The 23,650-nt window shown below is 54.0% G+C and overlaps 1 protein-coding gene across 2 annotated transcripts; it reads left to right on the top strand.

Moving 5' to 3' along the window:
* The first annotated feature begins 1,202 nt into the window (after positions 1-1,202).
* HID1 (HID1 domain containing) lies at positions 1,203-23,321 on the top strand. Of its 2 annotated transcripts, none has more exons than XM_084750578.1 (19): positions 1,203-1,409; positions 8,044-8,193; positions 10,031-10,201; positions 10,758-10,871; positions 11,471-11,577; positions 11,778-11,894; positions 13,686-13,908; positions 14,088-14,144; positions 15,058-15,198; positions 15,390-15,480; positions 15,884-16,035; positions 16,144-16,222; positions 18,134-18,298; positions 20,232-20,459; positions 20,747-20,853; positions 21,311-21,391; positions 21,871-21,962; positions 22,080-22,238; positions 22,491-23,321. In XM_084750578.1, the coding sequence occupies exons 1-19, from the start codon at positions 1,344-1,346 to the stop codon at positions 22,552-22,554; spliced, it is 2,364 nt and encodes a 787-aa protein (XP_084606704.1). In that variant the 5' UTR covers positions 1,203-1,343; the 3' UTR covers positions 22,555-23,321. The 2 variants fall into 2 exon arrangements, with proteins under 2 accessions (XP_084606704.1, XP_084606703.1); XM_084750577.1 differs by having other exon boundaries at positions 10,755-10,871.
* The last annotated feature ends 329 nt before the right edge of the window (positions 23,322-23,650 follow it).

Genomic DNA, 23,650 nt, shown 5'->3' with positions numbered 1-23,650 from the left:
TTGCCAGTGTCACCCTTAGACTCACTATTTACCAAGGACGACTGACAGGGGCGTCTGTTCCGCCTGCCTTCACTTCCTGGATTCTGACGTTCCAGATGTATGCCAGCTATTTCTGTTATGTAGTCAGCTATTATTCTAATTAGAGTGCTTGCCTAGCGCACAAGAAGCCCCTGGGTTCAGCCTGCAGCACTCATAATACAAGGATGGCTGTGTTAACCCTAACCCTGGCACTTGGGAGACGGATTAAAAGTTCATAATCTTATATTTTTGGTTGTGAGCCTAGCCTTTTTCTTTCTTTCTTTCTTTTTTCTTTTCTTTTCTTTTTCTTTCTTTCTTTTTTTTTTGAGACAAGGTTTCTCTGTGTAGCCTTGGCTGTCCTGTCCTCACTTTGTAGACCAGGCTGGCCTCGAACTCACAGTGATCCACTTGCCTCTGCCTCCCGAGTGCTGGGATTAAAGGCGTGAGCGACTACACCCAGCGTGAGTCTAGCCTTTAACAGAAAAATTTTTTTTTTCAAAAGTTCATAACAGGGAGTTTGAGGCCAGGCTAAGATAAACTCCTCGGAAAACAAAGTGTACTGGCTTATAACTTGGGTAACTCCTCTCTTCTCCTAAAAGCAGGTTCTGTGATGTGTATACCAGCTCCTTGGTGCTTCAAAGAGTTCTCACAGAAGCCAGGGGACCAGACAAGGGTCTAAGACCTGAGAGAATCTTTCACTGCCAGCCAGGTGCTGAGCTGCCTTCCTTGAATAGGGACACTGTGTCAGCTCCTCCTTTCACAGCAGCAAGGGCTAACCCTGTTATTATGGTTGGGTTGGACACATGATTTTAACAGGTCATAAAGAGAAAAATAAAAAATAAAAAAGAAAGAAAGAAAGAAAAGAAAAAAGAAAAGAAAAAGCTCAGCTAATAACAATAGGGAAACGTGAGAGTCAGGTAGAGATGGCTGGAGGAGAAACTGTGGGGACCCTGCAGGAATGAAGAACGAAGGTGGAGGCAGAGATTGATGTGCCAGCAGAGTTTCAGACTTAGGGACTGAGTGGCAGGAGGGGAAGATGGAGCGAGGACAGCCAAAGGAAGGACCAGAAGTTGGCTTCCACGGAGAACTCTGGGTCTCTTTTCTGGAGGCCTGAACGGCAGGTGCAGAGGCGGGACCTCGTGGGGGCGGGCTTAAGGGCGGGGCCACAAGGGGGCGGGGCCGACGCTGGCGGCGGGCGGGGTTCGCAGCTCCGCTTCTCCGAGCGGAGCCGCCGCGGCGGAGCTGGAGCTACTGGAGCTGGAGCCAGAGCCGGAGCCCGCGGCAGAGTCGGAACCCGGGGCCCGGCCGGAGCGGGCTCCATCGACATGGGGTCCGCAGACTCCAAGCTCAACTTCCGGAAGGCGGTCATCCAGCTGACCACCAAGACTCAGGTGTGCCCAGGGGCCCCAGTCTCTCCATCCACCTGCCAGGCTGGGGGGCAGGGCAGGGCCGGGGGCTGGATGGACTTGGCTCAGCCGAGGATGGGGTGACCGGCTAGTCCAGAGGGCATTGCTGGGACCAGCACCGGAAAGGTACCTTTCCTCTATACCTCAGGGCTCCATCCCTACCTCTGGGAGCCCACCCTAAGCCTACTCTCCCCTGGGAACACTCTCCCGGGCACTGCTGCTGCCACCTTAGGCTGACGTGTGCCTACTCCCGGAGCCTGCGGCGACAACGCTATTCTCCCCTTGTCCCGCCCCCCAGTGCCCACAGCCTCGCATAGCCAGCCTCTTCCTGCTCCCACCTACCCATCCATCGTCCCACTCTCCTCCCGGCCCCTCAGTGCTCACGGGTCCCGGACGCACAGCCCCGGCTGACTCAACGCAAACAAAGCCGGGCTGGCGCCTGCCTAGGTTAGAAAAAACAGCTGGTGTGCGGTGGCAGCGGCGGCCTCTGTGGGCCTTGGTTGATGCCTAAGGGCAGGGAAGGCCCAGGTCTTCTTGGGAGCTCCGCAGAGTAGCAGGCGGCGGCAGCCGGGTAAGAGAACCTGTCCTCAGGCCTAGGGAACCCAGCCTTCCAGCTAAAGATGCTCCAGGGGATTCTCCAGGCCCGGTGGAGCTGATTGGCTGTGCTTTCTGGTACCTGGAATCCCCCGTTCGGGGATGGGGAGATTATCTTTGGTCTGTTGAAGAGGGAGACATGAGTAAAGTCCAGCCCTGCCGATGCTCCCACATTTCCCCCTGAGTCCACAAGTGTCATGGAAGACTCCGATATCTGGCAAAAACCTCTTGACCCAGCAAGGTTCCTTCACTCAATTCTTATTGCTGGACCCAGGCTACTGTGGCCATGGAGGTGCCCAGCCATGCCTCGCCAGGGCCCTGACTGTCAAAGGGCTCTGGACCTGCTGCCATCTGGATCCCCACCCCCCTCCTCCCCTCCGCTTGGCCAGTCTGAGTGGGATCAGGAGAGCCGTCTTCCTACAGGCAGCCAGTCACAGACTCAGAGGGCAGGCCTCTACTCCTACGCTCTGCTACCCACCTTGGAAAGGTCAGAAGCCAAGAACAGAAAACCCAGGGCCTCTAGAGAGCCCGTTGCCAGCTGAGAGGCACTTGACGAAAACCAGAACTGCTTCTCTTTGCTCCCCATGGCTTGTTCCAGAACCTTAGAGATGAGACTCTAGGCCTATGGGTAGCAGAAGAGGGTGGTGTGTGGTATCTACATGTGAACACACAGGGAGGGAGGGGAGGAGTCTCCCATGTTTACCTGCCTGGGGAGGAGCTGCCTTGGCTGGAAGAGGGCGTGCTAGCACAGCAGCTCCCTTGGGAGCAGGATGAACCCAACTAGATCTAGAAATGTGGACAGTGAACTGCTTAGGCACCCTCCCAGAACGCGGCATCCGTCTGTCTGTCCCTGGCTGACATGGTCTGTTCTCCTCAGCTGAAGGCAGTCAGTTGCTTGGACTAGGGCCTAGAGTAGGCTGGAGACCCAGTCTGGGCTACCTCCCTCTTCCCTTCCTTCTCCCCCTCTTCCTCGCCCTCCCCCCCTTCTTTCTGTCATCTTCCTCCTCCTCTTTCTCCTTTTCTCCTCCTCCTTTCCCATCTGTCTCCTCCTTCTGTGTGTGTGTGTGTGTGTGTGTGTGTGTGTGTGTGTGTGTGTGTACACGGGCACTATGGTATGTGTGGGGGTCATAGAATAACTTGTAGGAGTCAGTTCTGTCTTGCCATGTGTGTCCTAGGGATGGAGGAACTTCCGTCATCAGGCTTGGCAGCAAGTGTAAAGTGCATTTACCAGGCATTTTTATCAAGTGCCTTTACTGCTGAGCCATCTCACCAGCCCGTGGGCCTTCTTGTAAGCATAGGACTCTCTCACAGGTGGGAGGGGCCCAAAGCCTTGGACTCTTTGTAGTCATCAGCTTTGGGCAGCTGGGTCTCAAGAACCCAGTCTGAGATGGTCTTCTTGGGTCTTAGCACTCAAGGTCCCTAAGGCTCTGCAGGCATGTCTACCGCAGGACGACCCCACTTCTAGGCCCTCAGAGGCTGTGCTTTGCGCAGTAGACAAGTGGACCCTTTCCTGTAGCCTGGGCCTGAGCTCCTGTAGGTCAGCCTTCTCTGCCTTCCTGCCCTGCATCCTGTTTTCTTCCTGCCATGTTGGCCCTCCCTGGGCAGGGCTTAACCCTAACCCTGAGGCCAGCAACACTGGCCTCATGTCTTGACTCTTTCCTCACTTGGCTGGGGGCTCCAGAGTGGGGAATTACAGGGTCAGAGACTCTCTCCCCCCAGATCCTGCCTATCTGAGGATGCTCTGCTGCAGGCCAGGGTCAGACCTGATAGATGTGTGCTCACATGCATGCACGTGTGTGTGTGTGTGTGTGTGTGTGTGTGTGTGTGTGTGTGTGTGTGTGTATAGAGTACTTTGATCATGTGTCAGGATATATCAAAGTTATTGGGCTAGACCACTGCTGGTTTTGCCCCTTGCCTTCCCCACCTCCAGTCCCCCCCATCACCCACCCCCCACCCCCACCTCAGAAGGAGACTGTAAGAAACCACAGCTGGGTGCTGGAGAGGTGGCTTAGTGGTTAGGAGGGGGCTCCCTCTTCTTTCAGAGTTTTCAGAGAACAGAGTTTGGTTTGCAGCGCCCACATTTGGTGGCTCACAGCCGCCTATGACTCCAGCTCTGGGAGATCCAACACCCTTCTTCTGGCCTCTGCGGGCACTGTCGTGCATGTGAACACACAGAGAGAAACACACATACACACAGATAAAAAATAAAATAAATGTTTTTAAACTCCAGCTGGTCCCTTGCCAATATAACCGCTTAAGGCACTGTAGGATCAGGGGAGGAAGTGAGCGAACGCAGAGAGACTAGCAACCCTGTGGATGTGTGTTCAGTATCCATTAGGAGAGAGACTCGGGGGAGTGTGAAGATGTGAATGTTTGATTTCCACAGCCAGGTACGGTGTAATCCCAGGGCTTGGGAGATCGAGACTGCAGGGTTATGGTTGTAAGGCCAGCCTGGTCTACACAGAGAATTCCAGGCTAGCCCTGGCTACATGAAAAAAAAAAGGCGGGAGTGGGCGGAAAGATATGCACTTGTTTCTGATTTGGATTTCAGTCCCTAGGTGATGCTTGCCTGATGAACTAGGTCAGAGATCAGGTCCATTTGTGCTCAGCGTGGGGGTAGGGGTGGGGAGAGGGGGCCTTCTGTCCCTTTAAGGGGTGGTGACTACCTGGGAGGTGGGCCAAGTATTAGAGGTGGCAGATTTCCAAAGGTATTAACAATGAGGGGAGCTCCACAGGCCTTTCCTCTGAGATGTCTTTTCCCACCCCACTCTGGCTCCAGGCCACTAGGAATGGGGTCTCCTGCTGCTGCCCAACCACTCACCCCCAGTGAGTATCAGATAGCTGGTGAGACTGAGGTCCAGCAAACCCCAGCTCCAGGGCCTCTCCTTTGGTCTTTGTTTACCTCCGGCTAACTTGCTCTACCAGTTCTGGGACTGAGGGTGCAGCCACAAGTTACCCTGGGGCTCCCCAGAGTGGACTGTGGCCGGGGGTGGGGGTGGGGTTGGGGGACACTTTGGTGAAGCATGTGGCTCAAACCTTGGGTTTCTTGGCTGTCCCCTGGCACTCAGCCTTGTCAGGATTCGTGACAGCTTCAGCACCTGTCATCAGCCTTAACTGCAAGAGCAGGGACAGTGCTGGGCTGCTGGCATCTGGACCTGAGTTCAAGAATGCGATGCATAGAGGTTGGGGCTGGAGGGTCCCAGGTGGGGGCATGCCTATACACAGCAATGAAACGCCGTAACCAGGGCAAGTTGGGGAGGAAAGAGTTTAATCTGTTTACACTTCCACACCATAGTCCATCACTGAGGGAAGGTAAGGCAGGAACTCATGCAGGGCAGGAACCTGGAGGCAGGAGCTGATGCAGAGGCCATGGAGGGGTGCTGCTTACCAGCTTGCTCCCATGGCTTGCTCAACCTGTTTTCTTATGGAACCCAGGACTCCCACAATGGGCTGGGCCCTCCCCCATCAATCACTAAGCAAGAAAATGCCCTAAAGGTTTGCCAGCAACGTGCTTTTTGTTGCTGTTGTTTTGTTTTGTTTGTTTTGTTTTTTCCCAAAACAGGTTTCTCTATTTATCATGGCTGTCCTGGACTCTCTCTGTAGACCAGGCTGGCCTTGAACTCACATCCATCCACATGCCTCTGCCTCTGGAGTGTTGGGATTAAAGGTGTGCGCCACCACGCCCGGCTCAGCAACCTGATCTTATGGAGGCCCCTTTTTCCCCCTTTCATTTCCTTTCCTTCTGAGAAAGGGTTTCTCTGTGTAGCCCTGGCTGTCCTGGAACTCGCTATGTAGACCAGGTTGGCCTCAAACTCAGAGATCCACCTGCCTCTGCCTCCCAAGTGCTGGGATTAAAGGCGTGCGCCACTAGTGCCTGGCTGGAGGCAATTTCTTTCCTCCTCTTCCTTCTGCTCCTCTTTTAATTTTTTGAGACAGGCTTTCTCTGCGTAGCCCTGGCTGTCCTGGAATCACTCTGTAGAGCAGGCTGGGCTCGAACTCACAGAGATCCGCCTGCTTCTGCCTCTTGAGTACTGGGATTAAAGGTGTGTGCCACCTCGCTAGGAGGAAATTTCTTAATTGAGGTTCCCTCCTCTCAGATGACCCCAGCTTGCATCAAATTGACATAAAACGATCCAGCACAGAGGGAATTCTAGAAATGAAATTCATCAAAAAAACAAAAAAACAAAAAAAACCAAAAAACAACAGGTGCCTTGGTCATTTGCCTGTGTGATTGTCTATGATTCAAAGCCATAGATTATGTATATTAAAATTTCATTTTTGTTTAAGTGTATCTCTTTGTGTATCTGCCACAAGTGTTCAGAGGCCAGAAGAGGGCGTCAGATCCCCGGAGCTGGAGTTATAGGGAACCAAACTTGAATTCACTGAAAGCAGCACATACTTAACCTCCGAGCTGTCTCTCCAGCCCCCATGAGCATAAGTATTTGTTTTAAGGCTTGTCACAATAGGACTTCTGGGACTTTATTACCTTTGTTTGTTTTGATGTAAACTCTCACTATGTAGCCCCGGCTCTCCTGGAGCTCACTATGTAGACCAGGCTGTCCTCGAACTCACAGAGATCCGCCTGTGTCTGCTTTCCAAGTGCTGGAATTAAAGGTGTGCGCCACTACACCCAGCCTGTTAAAATTAAACAGACAAACAACACCTTTGTGTGCACGTGCTTCTGTGTATACGAGGAAGGTTTTCTCTGGTTCAAAGTCACATGTGTGGCGCTCAAAGGACAACTCATAGGAGTTGTTTCACCCTTCCTTTAAGTAGATCCTGAGTTCAGTACTCAGGTCATCAGGCTTGGCGACAAGCCCCGTTATCAGTTGAGCCATGCCTCAAGCCCAAGACCTGCTGGACTTTGTAATTATTGTTGAAATGAAAAGAGTATACTGGGAAATGGGCACAGCCTGAGCAAAACGGAATTTGCTGCGGTCGTGTCTAGGGGTGGTAAATATAGGTGTGTGTGTGTGTGTGTGTGTGTGTGTGTGTGTGTGTGTGTGTGTGTGTGGTGTTTTGAGACTTGTGTATTGAATCCTAGGCTGTCCTTGAATTCACTCACTACATAGTTGCGGATGACCTTGCACTTGAGATCTTCCGAAGGGCTGGGATTGCAGGCCCTTACCACCACCAACCCTAATGTATGCAGCGCTGGAAATCCCCTTTAGGGCTTTGTGTTTAAGTTCTTTGTGTTGAGCTGATGTTTAGACTTGATCCAGCAGGCAGTGGGGAGCCCCAGAAGGGCTGCTGTAACTTGGACCTTTTGCTTTGGTGCATGGGGGGGGGGGTGTGCGTCTATGAATAGCGCTAAAGGCGGCAGGTAGGATTTGGAGGCTGGGGTTCCCAGAAAGTGACTGGACCTACAGCCTGGACCAGCACTGGGGGCTGAGAGGAGCATGTGGGCGGGGGGGGGGGGCACGGCGTTGTCAGTGGGTTTGGCACTTGGTGGATGGCGGAGAAAGGATTGAGAAGGAGACAACAGCGTTGGTGCCTCTGACTGGAGTGCTTGTGTCCTTCCGTGAAAGCCTTGGTCTAGGTCCTAGACACTTGACCTACTGGTGTAGCCTTGGGATGTGGCCCAGAGAGGATATCAGCTTCTCTTTCAGAGGCGGGTGGGGAGTTAGCCAGGGATACACAAATCCCCGGGGACTCACACCTTTAATTCCAGCACTCGGGAGACAGAGGCAGGCAGATCTTGGGGAGTTTGAGGCCAGCCTGGTCTATATAGTGAGTTCTAGGACAGCCAGGACTATGTAGAGAGACCCTCAACAAAACAAAACAACAACTTGTTGTCCTTGCAGAGGACACCCTTGCTTTAGTACTAGCTGCCCCTTGACCATGCGCACATCTCTAGCTGCTGACCCCATCTCGTGGCAGCTCATCCAGACCGGCAACCTCTTCGATGCTGCCTGAGATGGAGGGCGTGGCTACGGAGGGCGTGGCTATGGCCTCCCTGCCGGGGTTCCTCTGTGACTCTCTTGGGAAGGATTGCATAACTCTTGGACACTGGATTCCCCCGTAGCCCGTGGAAGCCACTGATGATGCCTTTTGGGACCAGTTCTGGGCAGACACAGCTACCTCTGTGCAGGATGTCTTTGCCCTGGTGCCAGCAGCAGAGATCCGAGCTGTGCGAGAGGAGTCACCCTCTAACCTGGCCACCCTGTGCTACAAGGTAAGTGTTGCCTGGCCCCTCACTGCTGCTCCCACCCTCCCCGGGTGGCCGAATGGCAGTTGTCTGCAGAGGACAGGGCACTCATTTGCAACACCCCATCGGCAGGTGCTGGAGGGAGGGTCTGTCTCTTTGCCTGAGGTTCTCCTTAGTGGAGTGAGGGGAAGTAGTCAAGGCAGCTGCCAGGTAGGAGAGCTTTTTCCTGTCTTATTCAGCACTGTCCACACACAAGCTCACTTTGCTTTCCCTGTGAGGTGCTGCTCTTAATTTCCCTACAAATGAGCTCTTAAAAAAAAAAAATTAAGCCAGGTGCGGTGGTGCATGCTTATAATCTCAGCACTCAGGGAGGCAGAGACAGGTGGATCTTGAGTTCAAGGCCAGGCTGGCCTACAAAGCTCCAGGACAGCCGAGGTTGCACAAAAAAACCCCTGTCTTAATTTAATTTATTATTAATATTATTATTGTTGTTATTGTTATTGTTATTATTATTATTATTATTATTATTATTATTATTATTATTATTATTACTACTTTGAGACAGGGTTTCTCTGTGTAGCCTTGGCTGTCCTGGACTTGCTTTATAGACCAGGCTGGCCTCGAACTCACAGAGATCCACCTGCCTCTGCCTCCTGAGTGCTGGGATTAAAGGCGTGCGCCACCACTCCCGGCTTTATTTTATTTGTATGAGTGTTTTTCCTGCATGTATGTGTATGTTCCATGTGCATGCCTGATGCCTGTGGAGATCAAAAGAAGTCCCTGGATGCCTCGAAGTGGAGTAATGGATGGTTGTGAGCCACCGTGTAGGTGCTGGGAACTGAATCCTGAGCCTCTGCAAGGCTAATACATTAAAAAAAAAATTGTTGCTGTTGTTCCTTTTGTTTTGTTGAGAGTCTTTCTACATAGCCCTGGCCATCTTAGAACTCACCACAGAGACCATGCCACCCTTGAACTCATAGAGATCCACCTGCCTGAGTGCTGGAATTAAAGGTGTGGACAACCATGTCCCGTTAAACAACGCATATTCTTTTTTTTTTTCTTTTTTTTCTTTTTTCGAGACAGGGTCTCTCTGTGTTAGCCTTGGCTGTCCTGGACTCACTTTGTAGACCAGGCTGGCCTCGAACTCACAGCGATCCGCCCGCCTCTGCCTCCCGAAACACATATTCTTAACGCAGAGACATCTCTCCAGCCCGGCTCTTTATTTATTTGGTGGTGGTGGCGCACGCCTTTAATCCCAGCACTCGGGAGGCAGAAGCAGGTGGATCGCTGTGAGTTCGAGGCCAGCATAGTCTACAAAGTGAGTCCAGGTCAGCCAAGGCTACACAGAGAAACCCTGTCTCGAAAAACTAAAAAAAAAAAAAAAAAAGAAAAAGGATATTTTTTCTTTTTCTTTCTTTTCTTTTTTCTTTTTGGTTTTTTGAGACAGGGTTTCTCTGTGTAGTCTTGGATGTCCTGGAACTAGCTCTGTGAACCAGACTGGCCTTGAACTCATAGAGATCCACTTGCCTCTGCCTCCCTGAGTGCTGGGATTAAAGGTGTGCGCCACCACTGCCGGCTGTAAAAAGGATATTTTTAAGATAGGGTTAAACAAAGGATTAGGAGAAAAAGAGGCTCTCAGAAGAAAGTAAGATGTACCCAGGTGTGGGTACACATTCCTTAAGGGAGGGGTACCACAGATGAGGAGGTTTTGGCCATCCAGTGGACTAGACTCTGCTCTCCTGATGCTCTGGGCTGTTTTTCCCCCACATGTCAACCCCCCTGAGCTAGCTGGCCCCTGAAGCCTGGGTGGCCTGAACCCAAAGGGCCACTTCACAGGCCCCTTCCTTGCTGTCTGTCCCCACAGGCTGTGGAGAAGCTAGTGCAAGGGGCAGAGAGTGGCTGCCACTCGGAGAAGGAGAGACAGGTGGTCCTGAACTGCAGCCGGCTCCTCACCCGAGTGCTACCTTACATCTTTGAGGACCCCGACTGGAGAGGCTTCTTTTGGTCCACTGTGCCCGGGGCAGGGCGTGGAGCGGTCTGTGGGCCTGGCCAGGGGGGTGGGAGGACCCTTGGTAGGGCCACCTGCTATGTAGGAACTGTGGGGGATGGGGACCAGGGGTAGGGTGCCAGTACCACCTTTTCAGGCCCTCAGCTTCACTCCCAAGGGGCCCCTGCCTCCTACAGCCTGGAGCAGGGGCGCAAGGATAGGGCCCAGCAACTATGCCTTTAGAAGGTCCAGGGGGACCATATTATCTTCTGGACCCCCATCTGCTCTGGGCTTATTTAGGCAAGTGCCAAGGCTTGAGGCTTCCTGATTCCCTAGAGGCCTGAGACCCTTGAGCTTGGTACCCGGCACCCCTGGTGAGGGGACTTTTCCTCACTACTCCCGGGTTTTTGTCTCTGCCCTGCCCTCTTCTGGCTAAGGGAGGTTAGCAGGAATTCATTTTCTCTTTCCTATCCCTCCTCTTCCTCTCTGTCCTTGTCTACACCAGCCTACCGAGACCCACCCACTCCCTGTCCTTTACACTCCCAAGCCCTTGGGGCCACCTGTCCTTGGCCAGCCTCCACTGAGCAGCCTGCATCTTTAGCAGGGTGAGGAAGAGGATGAGAACGCTCGACCCTTGGCTGAGTCCTTGCTCCTGGCCATTGCTGACTTGCTCTTCTGCCCAGACTTCACTGTGCAGAACCACCGGAGGAGCAATGTGGTGAGGACACCCCCAGGCCGGGCTCTGACCCTATTAGTTAAGGGTCCCCAGGGTGCAGGCTGCAGGAGCAGGGATGGCTCTGAGAGCAGGTCTCTTAGGTACACATGTCCTGGGTGGGGTAGGGGCTCTACTTTTGGAGAGGAGCCAGCCAGTATCCAGCCTGTCCCTGTCTCCCAGGCAGCCATGAACAAGCACCTTGTTGTCTTCTCTGCCTGAGGTAGGAGGGGCACAGGACTACAACCAGAAAGCCGCCTTTTCACTCAGGGACTCCTTGAAGAATCCTTTCTCCCTTCAGTTTCCCACACCCCATCGCCCCAACCTTCCCTCCCCCCTCTCCCTGCCTGAGACTGGAACCAGCAGGCGAAATAATCAATCTAAGACCGAAGAAAAATGACTTTAAAAGAAATCTAACAGCCGTTGTTGTTTCTGTCCTTGTACCTTAGGACTTAGGGCATGGGGGAGGGGGCCAGTGACTTTAGGAGAATGTTGGGGTATGCTACTGTAACCAGGGACAGAGGGCAGCTTGGGTAGTCAGGGCCTCACACTGCTGTTTGTTTTGTGACACCGCCCCCCCCCCCAAACCCACCCCCTGTTCCCAGGACTCAGCAGAAGATGTCCATTCCCTGGACAGCTGTGAATACATCTGGGAGGCTGGCGTGGGCTTTGCTCACTCCCCGCAGCCCAACTACATCCATGACATGAACCGGTGAGCTGGACCAGGCTGGCCTTTGCATAGCTCAGAGACCCAGAGGGTCTTCCAAGAAGACCCAGCCCGCTTACCATGCAACCTCGGCCTCACAGGGAGGAACAGGCCTCACTTTTTTCCATGGGCAGTGGGCCGGTTTGGCGGCACCTCCTAGAGGGAGACTGGGGTCCTAACGTAAGCCTTTCCCGTCCTTCCTGCAGAATGGAGCTACTGAAGCTGCTGTTGACATGCTTCTCAGAGGCCATGTACCTGCCCCCATCTTCAGACAGTGGCAGCACCAACCCTTGGGTTCAGTTCTTTTGTTCCACAGAGAACAGGTGAGAGTTTTGTTCTAGACTTCCGGTGCTAGCCCTGTTGGCTTTACTTGAGATGTACTGCCCCCTAGTGGCATGATACTATACCTTAGTCACACCTTTAAGCCATCAAGGCTTCAAACTTCCTGGGGGCCCCTGAGGGGCCCAGGTCCAGGTCTTCATCAGTAGAAATGTAACGTGAGGGGCTTGATGTCAGCTTTGTGTGTAGAGCTCTTGCCTAGTACGCATGGAGTCCTGGATGAACTGGGTGTGGTGGCGCACAACTGTAAGCCCAGCACTCTGGAGGCGGAAGAATCAAGAAGCTCAGGGTCATCCTTGGCTCCTAGTGAGTTCTAGGGTAGACTTGGGGTTCATAAGACCCTGTCTCAAAACCAAAAAGAAGGCTGGGTGTGGTGGTACACACCTTTAATCCCAGCACTTGGGAGGCAGAGGCAGAGGCAGAGGCAGAGGCAGAGGCAGAGGCAGAGGCAGGGGAAATCTCTGTGAGTCTACAAAGTGAGTCCAGGACAGAGAAACCCTGTCTTGGGGGGTGGGGGGAAGCAAAAAGAAAGAAAATTTATATATTTTATTTAGCAGTATGTTAAGAAAAAAAGGTGAGTATTACATTGTTTTTTGTTTTGGTTTTTTTTGAGACAGGCTTTCTCTGTGTAGCCTTGGCTATCCTGGATTTGCTTTGTAGACCAAGCTGGCCTCGAACTCACAGCGATCTGCCTGCTTCTGCCTCCCGAATGCTGGGATTAAAGGCGTGCGCCCCCACGCCTGGCTGAGCATTACGTTTATAATGAGTATACAGAACTATCCAGATCATTTGCATTTCCTTCTTTCACCCTTCTTTCCCGAGAGCCAGCGTGTAGCTTATACTCCAGCTTGTTTTCAACTGGACCAACCACTCAATAGTACCCAGTAGCCAGCCACATGTGGCTGTGATTGCCCTTTGGGACAGTGGGTGGAGAAGAGGGTTTGAGGAGCACCCTGATAGATAGAGGAGTCTGCACCATGTTGGGTGGCTGCTCAAGGAATATGGGGGGACTTATGAGTACGTGTGGGGCGTCACACGGTCATCAGTGCACACCCAGTTGTGCAGCTGTGCAGCCGACACCGGTGTGAGCATTCTAACCTTCCTGGCTCTGGAATCTGACCCCTGCACGGCGCAGGGGCTTCCTTCCTCTGGACTTTGCTGCTGTCCCTGCTGGACTTCTTTGTATTAAAAGAGAAGGGCTCCCAAGGGACCCCTCCACACCGGCCACAATCAGAGCCTGGCCAGAGTTTCTTGTCATTATTGCGTCAGGCAGCCTGCCACCTTCTTGTCGCTCACCTAACCTCTCAGATCTCAGTCCCCTCACGTGTAAGATGAGGAGCTTGGGCTTTGACTTCTTCTAGCCCTGATTCAAGTCATCCTGTGGCCTGGGAGCTGGGGGGTGGGGGGTGGGGGTGGGGGTGGAGGATGGAGAGGGTAAGGGTAGGGGTGGGGGGAGATGGAGGTGGGCTCGGCTCCCCAAGGGGAAGCCACCTTGCGCTGCCCACTCTTCTAACCTTTTGTCTGAAGCCCCCAATGGAGGGTGTGCGCCCCCAAGAACTGAAAGGGATGTGAGTACGTTCTCCACAGGGAGTCTCTGACCTGTGAAACAGAGCCCTCTGTTCTTGGTTCAGCTTGGCCTTGGTCAGAGCCAGTCACAGGCATGGAGAAGGGAGAGCCTTTTCTACTCAGGAAGGGACAAGCCTGATAGCTCAGCGGGCCCCTCCCCTGGGGCTGGAGGGAGCAGCTCGGCAGCCTTGCTCTGCTGTCCCCTGCAGACATGCACTGCCCCTCTTCACGTCGCTCCTCAACACCGTGTGTGCCTATGACCCTGTGGGCTACGGGATCCCCTACAACCACCTGCTCTTCTCGGACTACCGGGAGCCCCTGGTGGAGGAGGCTGCTCAGGTGCTCATTGTCACCTTGGACCATGACAATGCCACCAGCACCAGCCCCACTGTGGACGGCACCACCACGGGCACTGCCATGGATGATGCTGACGTAAGGACCGGAGGGAGAGAGGGCTGTGGGCAGAAGAGGCCCTGGGCAAGAGGCACACCACGGGAGATGCCTCGTGGTGTGCGTGGGGCTGTCCAACTTCGGAGAGCTCACTGCTGCTACCCGGGCAGACCAGAGTGAGGGACCTGCTCACCCTAGCTTCCCCCCTGCCCCCTTGGCAGCCTCCAGGGCCTGAGAACCTGTTTGTGAATTACCTGTCCCGCATTCATCGTGAGGAGGTGAGTTGGGCGTGGCTGGGAGGCTTCTAATTGCCCATCTTCCATAATGGCTGTGGCTTTGGGGAGCTAGAGGACTCCTGCATGCACCCCTGCAAAAAGGAGCGTAGCCACCTCAAGCAAAATAAGGATGGCGCTACTCGCGAGGGTTTGATACATTGAAAGGACTGATGGAGTTGGCAGAGCACCTGCCTAGCGAGCGCAAAGCGCTCATTCATCTCCAGCATTAAACAACCAGGACACGGTGGTATCTGACTGTAAAGCCAGCATCCGTGGAGTGGAGGCAGGCGGGTTAGAAGTTTAGAGTCGCTCTTGGTTAGTGTGGACTACAGGAGACCCCATCCTTAAAAGTAAATAAGTAAAAGCAAGCAGGAAAGAAAACAAAGGATTCATAGCCTCAGCTACAACCAAGAGGGGCTTCCTGAAGGAGGGGTGTGTGTTGCTGTGATGTTGGGGTTCAAAGGTGGGAGGATGCGGGGGGAACTGCAACCTTAACATCCAGGCAGACTCAAGTTGGGGGGTGTTTGGCTCCTGGGATGCACAGCGAGGGACTGAGCGTGCCCCCACCCCATGAAAATCCAAGTCACACACAGCCCGGCTTGCGGTGTGTGCTCAGTAAGTGACAGCTCTGTGAGACCGTGGAGTACTTCTCCTGTGTAGGGGTGAGGCAGAAGGACAGCACCTGTCAACATGGAGTCTAGGTCGTCAGGGAGCCTACATCACGGGTCCATCTGGGGGTTGCAGGAGCTGGGGATCCTCTGACCCGCTGGAGGTGGGGCAGTAATATCCAAACCTAGGCTCCCACACCCAGGGTCTGGGATTGACAAGGCTATTGGGAGAATGGGGAGGCATTTATAGGGGGGTACCCAGAGCTGGGGGGAGCTGGATTGGCAGGGCCCCTGCTCTGCCCTCCCAGGACTTCCAGTTCATCCTCAAGGGAGTAGCTCGGCTGCTGTCCAATCCCCTGCTCCAGACCTACCTTCCCAACTCCACAAAGAAAATCCAGTTCCACCAAGAGTTGCTCGTTCTCTTCTGGAAACTCTGTGACTTCAACAAGGTGAGTGGGCTCCTGCCCTGCCTGCGGGTAACAGACGCGAGGGGACATAGCGGATGGCTTGGTGGGGTCCACAGAGTCCAAGGACTGGGATAGCATCTGGGATTCCTCAGCCTAGGAGGGAGAAGGTGCGGGGGGCGGCAGAGCTGGTCCTGTCTCTAACCTAGCCCTCCTGTCCCCTCTCTCATTTCCAGAAATTCCTCTTCTTTGTGCTGAAGAGCAGCGACGTGCTGGATATCCTGGTTCCTGTCCTCTATTTTCTCAATGACGCCCGGGCAGATCAGTGTATGACAGTGGTGGGCCTGTGATGCTGCCAGATTTGGGGTCTTGAATTTGGGTGGGGTACAGCCAGGCGGTCGGTCCTGCCTCTCAGGACCTGCTTCAAGCCTGGTGCCCTAACCTCCCACATCGGGTTCTCTTGAGCCCCTAACCTCCCATGTGGGGTTTCTTGAGCCCCTAACCTATTAATATGGGGCTCCCTTGGACCCCCTAACCTCTCATGTGGGGTTCTCTTGAGCCCCTTACATCTCACAGGGATCCCTTGAACCCCCTAACCTCCCATGTGGGGTTCCCTTGAGCCCCTAACCTCTCACACGGGCTTCCCTTGGGCTCCTGAAGATGGGTTCTCACTCTCAGTTTTCTGCACCCCTCCCTGCTCCGTGTGATGCCTCCTGTGTTTGTACCCCAGCTCGTGTGGGCCTGATGCACATCGGGGTGTTCATCCTGCTGCTTCTGAGTGGGGAGAGGAACTTTGGGGTACGGCTGAACAAGCCCTACTCAGTGCGTGTGCCCATGGACATCCCTGTCTTCACAGGCACACATGCAGATTTGCTCATTGTGGTAAGGGGGTGTGCATGTTCAGCTCTGGGGGTTTGCGGTGACAACCTCTTCTTGGCTGAGTCTGGAAGAGGTGGGTAACTCACGCCACCCTTTTTCCTCCCTGGACAGGTATTCCACAAAATCATCACGAGTGGTCACCAGCGGCTGCAACCCCTCTTTGACTGCCTGCTCACCATTGTGGTCAACGGTAGGGGCCCAGAGCCTAACTTACCCATGATCACCAGCAGGTGGTGCCAGGCCACAGGCCTGGCTACCATTCCAAACCATATATAGCTTCATAGCCCAGAATAGCAAGCCACATGGTACCGCTAAGTTTCTAGTGCTGTGTAAGGGGCAACAGGAACAGGCGATAAAAGCTTCAGAGTGCCCATGAAATGGCTCAGCAGGGAAGGGCTCTTGCCGTAGAAGTCTAGTGAAAATGTGGAAGGAGAGAACCATGACTTTCACACACATCATGCACACTCATGCGCGTGCACACACCCCCCACACCCACACCCACCATGCACACAATAATAAATACAAGGTTTTTTTGTTTTTTTGTTTTTTGAGACAGGGTCTCTCTGTGTAGCCTTGGCTGTCCTGGACTCGCTTTGTGGACCAGGCTGGCCTCAAACCCACAGAGATTCGCTGCCTCTGCCTTCCTGAGTGCTGGGATTAAAAGTGTGCGCCACCACAGTCTGGCTTATAACTACAACTTCTAAAAAGCTTCAGACTACACTTTATCTGTTTTTGTTTTTTGTTTGTTTGTTTTTGTTGTTGTTGGATTTTTTGAGACAGGGTTTCTCTCTGTAGCCTTGGCTGCCCTGGACTTGCTTTGTAGACCAGGCTGGCCTCGAAGTCATAGAGATCCACCAGCCTCTACCTCCCCAAGTGCTGGGATTACAGGCGTGTGCAATTTGCCCAGCTAGGATATGCTTTATCTAATCCACCTAATTCAAAATACTGCCTCCTAGATATGAAGAAACTATGAAAATCATTGAGATAGCCTACATTCTGTTGTTTAAAAAATTTTTTTTAAAGATTTACTTATTTATTATGTATACAAATCTCATTATAGATGGTTGTGAGCCACCATGTGGTTGCTGGGAATTGAACTCAGGACCTTTAGGAAGAGCAGTCAGTGCTCTTAACCTCTGAGCCATCTCTCCAGCCCTGAGATGGCCTACATTCTGTTTTATATCCAGTCTTCAAAGTCTTGTGTGTGTCTGTCCCATGTAGGACATCTCAACTAAGATTGGCTGTGTTGTAGACATTTAATGGCCACATGTGGATGCTGGGTAGTAAAGGTTTGGGCTGTTGGAGTCACGGTGGGTGTGCGGATGCCAACAGTATCCTCAAGGGCTGCAGGATGCTCTCTGGGAAGGAGGCAGGAGGACTGTCTGGAGCAGAGTGACTTTTGTGCATGTCTTTTGGCCAGTCACGTCGCTGACACGTCTAGTTTACAGTCCTGAGCACAAGATAGTCCCTGTGCCCACCTTCTGGGGCAAAAGGCAGGTGACAGGGACACTCAGGGGGTCTAGCTGTGGCTTCCTCTCTGCCTCCGACTTGCAAAGCTCTTTGCCGAGGAGGAATACACATCTGACAACAGCAGCTTGTCACTCGTGAAAGATGTCCTGTACCGAGTTAGCAGCCCTGCCCTGTCATTTTATTGCTGGGGACCTTGGGCTCAGTTTATAAGCCTCTCTAAATCCCGATTTCTGTATCTACACCCTTCACCCTGTTCTTCCTTTCTCTGGATTGGGGAGATGCCTGGGAGAGATGAGCTGAGTGAGCCTTTAAGGTTGCAGGGCTGTCGGGACACTGGAGCCTCATAGTCTCTGGGGGGGACTTTGTGGGGAGGGAATCAGTTGAGGGAGTGGGGGGAAGGAGATCAGTTGAGGGGGTGGGGGAGGGGATCTGTTGATGGGGTGGGGGGAGGGGATCCATTGAGGGGCTGGGGGAGGGGATCCATTGAGGGGGTGGGGGAGGGGATCAGTTGAGAGGGTGGGGGAGGGGATCAGTTGAGAGGGTGGGGGAAGGGATCAGTTGAGGTGAGCTGTTCTGCACTGGCCTGGAATTTGTAGGGACGGCCCCTAGCAAGCTGGCTCCTCCCTTGCAGTGTCACCCTACCTCAAGAGCCTGTCCATGGTGACTGCCAACAAGCTGCTGCACCTGCTCGAAGCCTTCTCGACCACCTGGTTCCTCTTCTCAGCGTCCCAGAACCACCACCTGGTCTTCTTCCTTCTGGAAGTCTTCAACAACATTATCCAGTACCAGTTTGACGGTGAGGCACTGGCCTGAGCCCCAGCCCGGGAATCTTGCCCTTATTGAGTACCTGCAGTGTACCTGGGTGTAGGGAGATGCAGTGTGTGTGTGTGGGAGGTGTGTTTCACTCCTCCAGGAGCTCACAGCAAGGGGGCTTTAGGCCAACAGGCGACAGGCGGAGCCACTAGTCAGAAGAGCTGGGAAGCTCAGAGTGGAAAGAGCCTGTGGGTTGTCACAAGAGGCACCTTACCAATATCACAGGTGCAAACCCAGACCTCACCCCCTTTGCTCTGTGACCAGGAGCATGTCAGTCTCTGAGCCCTGGTCCCTCATCTGTAAGACGCTCATAACGAGGCTGCTATAATTCCCTCTCACGGGGTAGACATCTTTAATCCCAGCACCAGGGAGGCAGAGACAGGAAGATCTCTGAGTTAGAGGCCAGCCTGGTCTAGAGTGTAAATTCCAGGACAACCAGGGCTACATAGAGAAATGCTGTCTCAAACAACAACCACCATAAAAACAAAACAAGACAAAACAACAACAACAACAACAACAACAAAACCTCTCTTAGTGCATATTGGGAAGGTTACTCACAGAAAAAGCACCTGCATAACATCTATCAGCAATTATTGTTAATATTTCCAAAATAAGTAAAATTAAGATGTATATGAGTAACAATAAGGTGAGCAAAACAGTGTTGCAAGGGAAGGGACATGTGTGCAAAGGCCCTGAGGTGGATGTTATGCTAAAGGCAGTGTGATGTGAGCCAGGATAGAGAGGTAGATGGGGGTACTGAGGGCTCTCCAAGGCTGTGCATCTTGCCCTGACAGCTGTGTGAACCTGGAGGTAGGTGCTGGAGGACAGGTGCGTACAGCAGTGTCCTCCTGGTCTTCTCTGTGGCTCACTAAGAGGGGTACATACTTAATGTTCGGTTGGTGTAGAAAGTATAGGGCTCAGGCTGCCCCACCATGCCAGATGACACCCCAGTAGTGCTCAGCTGCAAGGGCATTTCAAGACACCATAAGGGTACTGAGGAGCTCAGGCCTGAGCTGTTTCCCCACCTGGGCATCCCCATAACCTAACAACTGGGCATCCTCATAACCTAACACCTGGGTATCCCCATAACCTAACACCTGGGCATCCCCATAACCTAACACCTAGGCATCCCTATAACCTAACACCTGGGCATCCCCATAACCTAACACCTAGGCATCCCTATAACCTAACACATGGGCATCCCCATAGCCTAACACCTGGGCATCCCCATAACCTAACACCTGGGCATCCTCATAACCTAACACCTGGGCATCCCTATAACCTAACACATGGGCATCCCCACTATCTAACACATGGGCATCCCCATAGCCTAACACCTGGGCATGCCCATAACCTAACACCTGGGCATCCCCATAACCTAACACCTGGGCATCCCCATAGCCTAACACCTGGGCATCCCCATAGCCTAACACCTGGGCATCCCCATAACCTAACACCTGGGCATCCCTATAACCTAACACCTGGGCATCCCCATAGCCTAACACCTGGGCATCCCCACAGCCTAACACATGAGCATCCCCATAACCTAACACCTGGGCATCCACACTACCTAATTTCTTGGCATCTTTATAGCTTAATATCTGGGCATCTTTATGACCTAACATCTGGGCATCCTCATTACCCAGTGTCTAGGCATCTCCTTAATCTAACACCTGGGCATCCCTACTACCTAATTTCTTGGCATCTTCATAACCCAACATCTGGGCATCCCCATTGCGCAATGTCTAGGCATTCCCCCAGCCTAACCAGCCACCATGGCAACTGATACCCATACAGCTGGTCCTGCTCTGCCCCCTCTCTGGGCACCCTGTCCAGTTCTTGTCCCTGGGGAAGAAGCCTTCCTGTCTCACAAACCGCAAAGCGGCTCTCTGAGGATAGACACGTTCCTCCCACAGGCAATTCCAACCTAGTCTACGCCATCATCCGTAAGCGTGGAGTCTTCCACCAGCTGGCCAACCTGCCCACTGACCCACCCTCCATCCATAAGGCACTTCAGCGGCGGCGGAGGACGCCGGAGCCCCTGTCCCGAGCCGGTTCCCAGGAGGGCGCTTCCATGGAGGGTTCCCGCCCTGCTGCCCCCGCAGAACCAGGCACTCTTAAGACCAGCCTGGCAGCCACCCCAGGTCTGGACGCATCAGGCTGGGATGCTGAGGGGCTCGGTTGGGGATGGCACTGCTAGGGAGTGGCTTTGTTCCTGTCTAGAGATCTGAGGAAAAGGAATTCAGCAGCATGTGGGGGGGGGGTGCAAGCATTAGGTGTGGGGGTTGTGGGGAGGGACAAGGACAGGCCTCAGAGCTGAAAGTGGCTCTAGGAGGGAAGGACAGACACACTGCCTCTGCCCTGAATCGGGGGCACACAGGCTCTTGGGTCAGAAGGGGCACTATGTCCCTCCCTCCTGTGTCCCACCCAGGCATCGACAAGCTGACAGAGAAATCGCAGGTATCAGAAGATGGTACCTTGCGATCCCTAGAGCCCGAATCCCAGCAAAGCTCAGCGGAAGGCAGCCCATCTGAGGGGGTAGGTATTGGGCACATCTGGGGGTGGTGTTGAATGTCACTTCATTGGAGGGGTGGGCAAGGCTAGGACACTCCGAGGTTGTTGTATTAGAACAAGGCAATCAGCTCTGGTGTTGCTGAACCAGGGGGAGGGGGCCATTTACAGACCTTGCTCCCTTGTTTACTGGTCACAGCAAAGCCTTGTGACCTTCGGGTTCCTCATCCATTAGCCTTATCTGAGTCTGGCCTTTACCCTGCCTTCTCTGTCAGCCCCCAGCCCTAAACCTGTCACTGGGCTGGGCTGGGCTGGGCTGGGCTTTGGGCCCAGGGCAAAGGGTATAGGTCTGGGCTCACCCTCTGGTTTAGTAAATCTCCCCCATAGGCCTGCAGTGGGGCCCTGAGGAGACACGGTGGTGCCCTATGGCTACACGCGGTACCATTCCTTCCCTGGTCACTTTTCATTCCTTTCTGGGAACCAGGAGCCCAACCAAACGTGGAGAGAGCAGCGGCGGTTGTCCAATGCATCAGCCAGTGGCCAGTGGAGCCCAACATCAGATTGGGTGAGGGACACACTGGGGGAGGAGCTGGAAGCTGGGGTTTGGGCAGATGGTACTCCGTCCCAGGAAAGACTAGGCAAAGGAGACCAGACTGAGGAGAGATAGTCTTTCCAGTTGCGTGACCTTGCTTCCTGTCAGACCTTTTCAGCAGTTGCCCACATGGCCCATTCCTCTGTCAATCACCCTCACTGAGTTCCTCCCCAAATCGCCTCCACTCCCTGTGCATTTCCTGTGGGCCCCGCTGATTGCTCTGGATGGCCATAATAAACGCCCTTATGATTGTGCCATCCAGCCATCCCGGGGATTAGAGGGGACAGTCTTCCGGAAGGCACGGGGCACGGCAGCTGTCCCCTTCATAGGCCCTGCTTGGTGCAGGCCACACTTGGTGCAGTGTCACGTGCACATTTCCTGTCCTGGGGAGCCTGTGGCTCTGGGTCAAGGTCAAGCCTGTCCCATAGCTCTGGGTGTGGCGGCTTTCACAGATCTTGTCGTGGAAGACAAAGCTGCCGCTGCAGACCATCATGCGCCTGCTGCAGGTGCTGGTTCCCCAGGTAGAGAAGATCTGCATTGACAAGTGAGTCCAGATGCTGGGCAGGCAGGCGGCCTTGTGGAGGGCTGAGCCCAGGCGGCGTGGGGTGGGTGTGATGGGGAGGACACGTGAGCATGCTGGAGGCCCCGCCTCTTTGTCCAGGGGCCTGACGGATGAGTCTGAGATCCTGAGGTTCCTGCAGCATGGGACCCTAGTGGGGCTTCTGCCCGTACCCCATCCCATCCTTATCCGCAAGTACCAGGCGAACTCGGGCACGGCCATGTGGTTCCGCACCTACATGTGGGGCGTCATCTATTTGAGGTGAGCCCTGCGAGGAGTAGGGAAGTTGCATCCTGGGGTGGGACCGCCCGCCCACCAGGGACTTAGCTCTGGTGTGGCTCCCTCCACAGTGGGGCTGACGTCCGATCGATCCGGTGGAGGGTCGATAGGCGTCACGCAGCGTGGATGCGTCAGGATGGGCGTGGCCTTGTAGCTACCTACCTAGCTCTTTCATGGGGAGGGGGTTCTACAAAGTACCCCCTTCTAGAAGGTGATAGCCCGCTCCCCATGTAGGAACGTGGACCCACCCATCTGGTACGACACTGACGTGAAGCTGTTTGAGATCCAGCGGGTGTGAGAACGGAGACCTGTGGGACTAGGACAGGGAGGGCTGGTCCTAGTCCCCAGGGCTCCCCCAACCCACAGTTCTGAGCTTTAAAGGTCCGTTATCAGGGTGTGGGGCAAGTAGGTTGGTCCTGGATGGCGGGTCCTGGATGGCAGGTCCCAGGAGCCCATTGTGGCTGGAGACAATAGGGAGTGGGGGAAAAAAGTGCCCCCTCTGCCCTCTAGGCTGTTCTCCTGGGAGCCTCTTGCCTCCAGAGATACAAGTCCCACCACAGCCCCTTCTCCTTTAAGCCCTGGCCTTGTGCTGCCTGCCCCCAGAAGCTGCCAGGTCACTGTGCCCTAATAGGTTTCTCCAAAAAGGAGCCATGTGCTGCCCCGTGGGGTACCTGGTCATGGTCAAGGAAGTCCTGGCCACCTCACCTGAGACTACTGTGGCCAGGCCCTCTCCCTGCCAGGGCCCTAGGGGAAAGAGTGGCTGAGCTGCTGGCTGAGGAGGCTGGGGTCTGGCAGCTTATAAAGCCAGACTGGAGAGTGTGCCTTTAGGGGCTTGGAGTGGGGTTTTGAGGGTCCCCTGTTGCTGACCTCGGGCCAGTAGTTGTTGCTTGGCTGGTGGAGCCTGAAGGATGTCAGTGTCTCTGCATTACCCACTGCCTGGGTAGTGGGGGTGCCACACTCTACTAGCCCCAGCTCTGGCCTCCGGGTCTCCCTTGCCCCACCTGTGTCAGTACAATCTTTGCTCTGTACAATCGGCCACTTCACACAATAAAATGTCCCTCTCTGTGCTGTGCCTCTGTGCCTGGAGCTGGGGGAGGTGTCTGGCTAGGGCACTTATCCTCAGGGTAGCTGGGGACTCTACACCCCAGAATCTATCCCCTGAGGGCCTTTGCCCCCTTAACTGAGCCCTTATCTATCATTTGGGGCGGGCAGAGGGGGGACTGTGAAAGTGCATCTGGGCTCTTGTCACCCAGGGTTTAACTGTGGCTACCAGAGAAAAGCCCACACAGGAGAAGCCAAAGGCCTGACTAAGCTCTTTGGATGGTCTCAGGTAGCCACACAGAGTGCTGAGGCGGCTTAGGTCATCATCTCTGGGCTTGACAGTGGAGCATCAT

This window comes from Acomys minous (genome assembly GCF_964271855.1).
Source record: "Acomys minous genome assembly, chromosome: 12".
NCBI lineage: Eukaryota > Metazoa > Chordata > Mammalia > Rodentia > Muridae > Acomys > Acomys minous.
This window is presented reverse-complemented; position numbering and strand designations above follow the sequence as displayed.

Coding starts and splice junctions, on each gene's coding strand:
- HID1 (XM_084750577.1), top strand. CDS start 1,344: ATGGGGTCCGCAGACTCCAAGCTCAACTTCCGGAAGGCGGTCATCCAG. Junction 15,481..15,883: donor TGACGCCCGGGCAGATCAGT/GTATGACAGTGG, acceptor TTTGTACCCCAG/CTCGTGTGGGCCTGATGCAC. Junction 21,392..21,870: donor GGAGCCCAACATCAGATTGG/GTGAGGGACACA, acceptor CGGCTTTCACAG/ATCTTGTCGTGGAAGACAAA.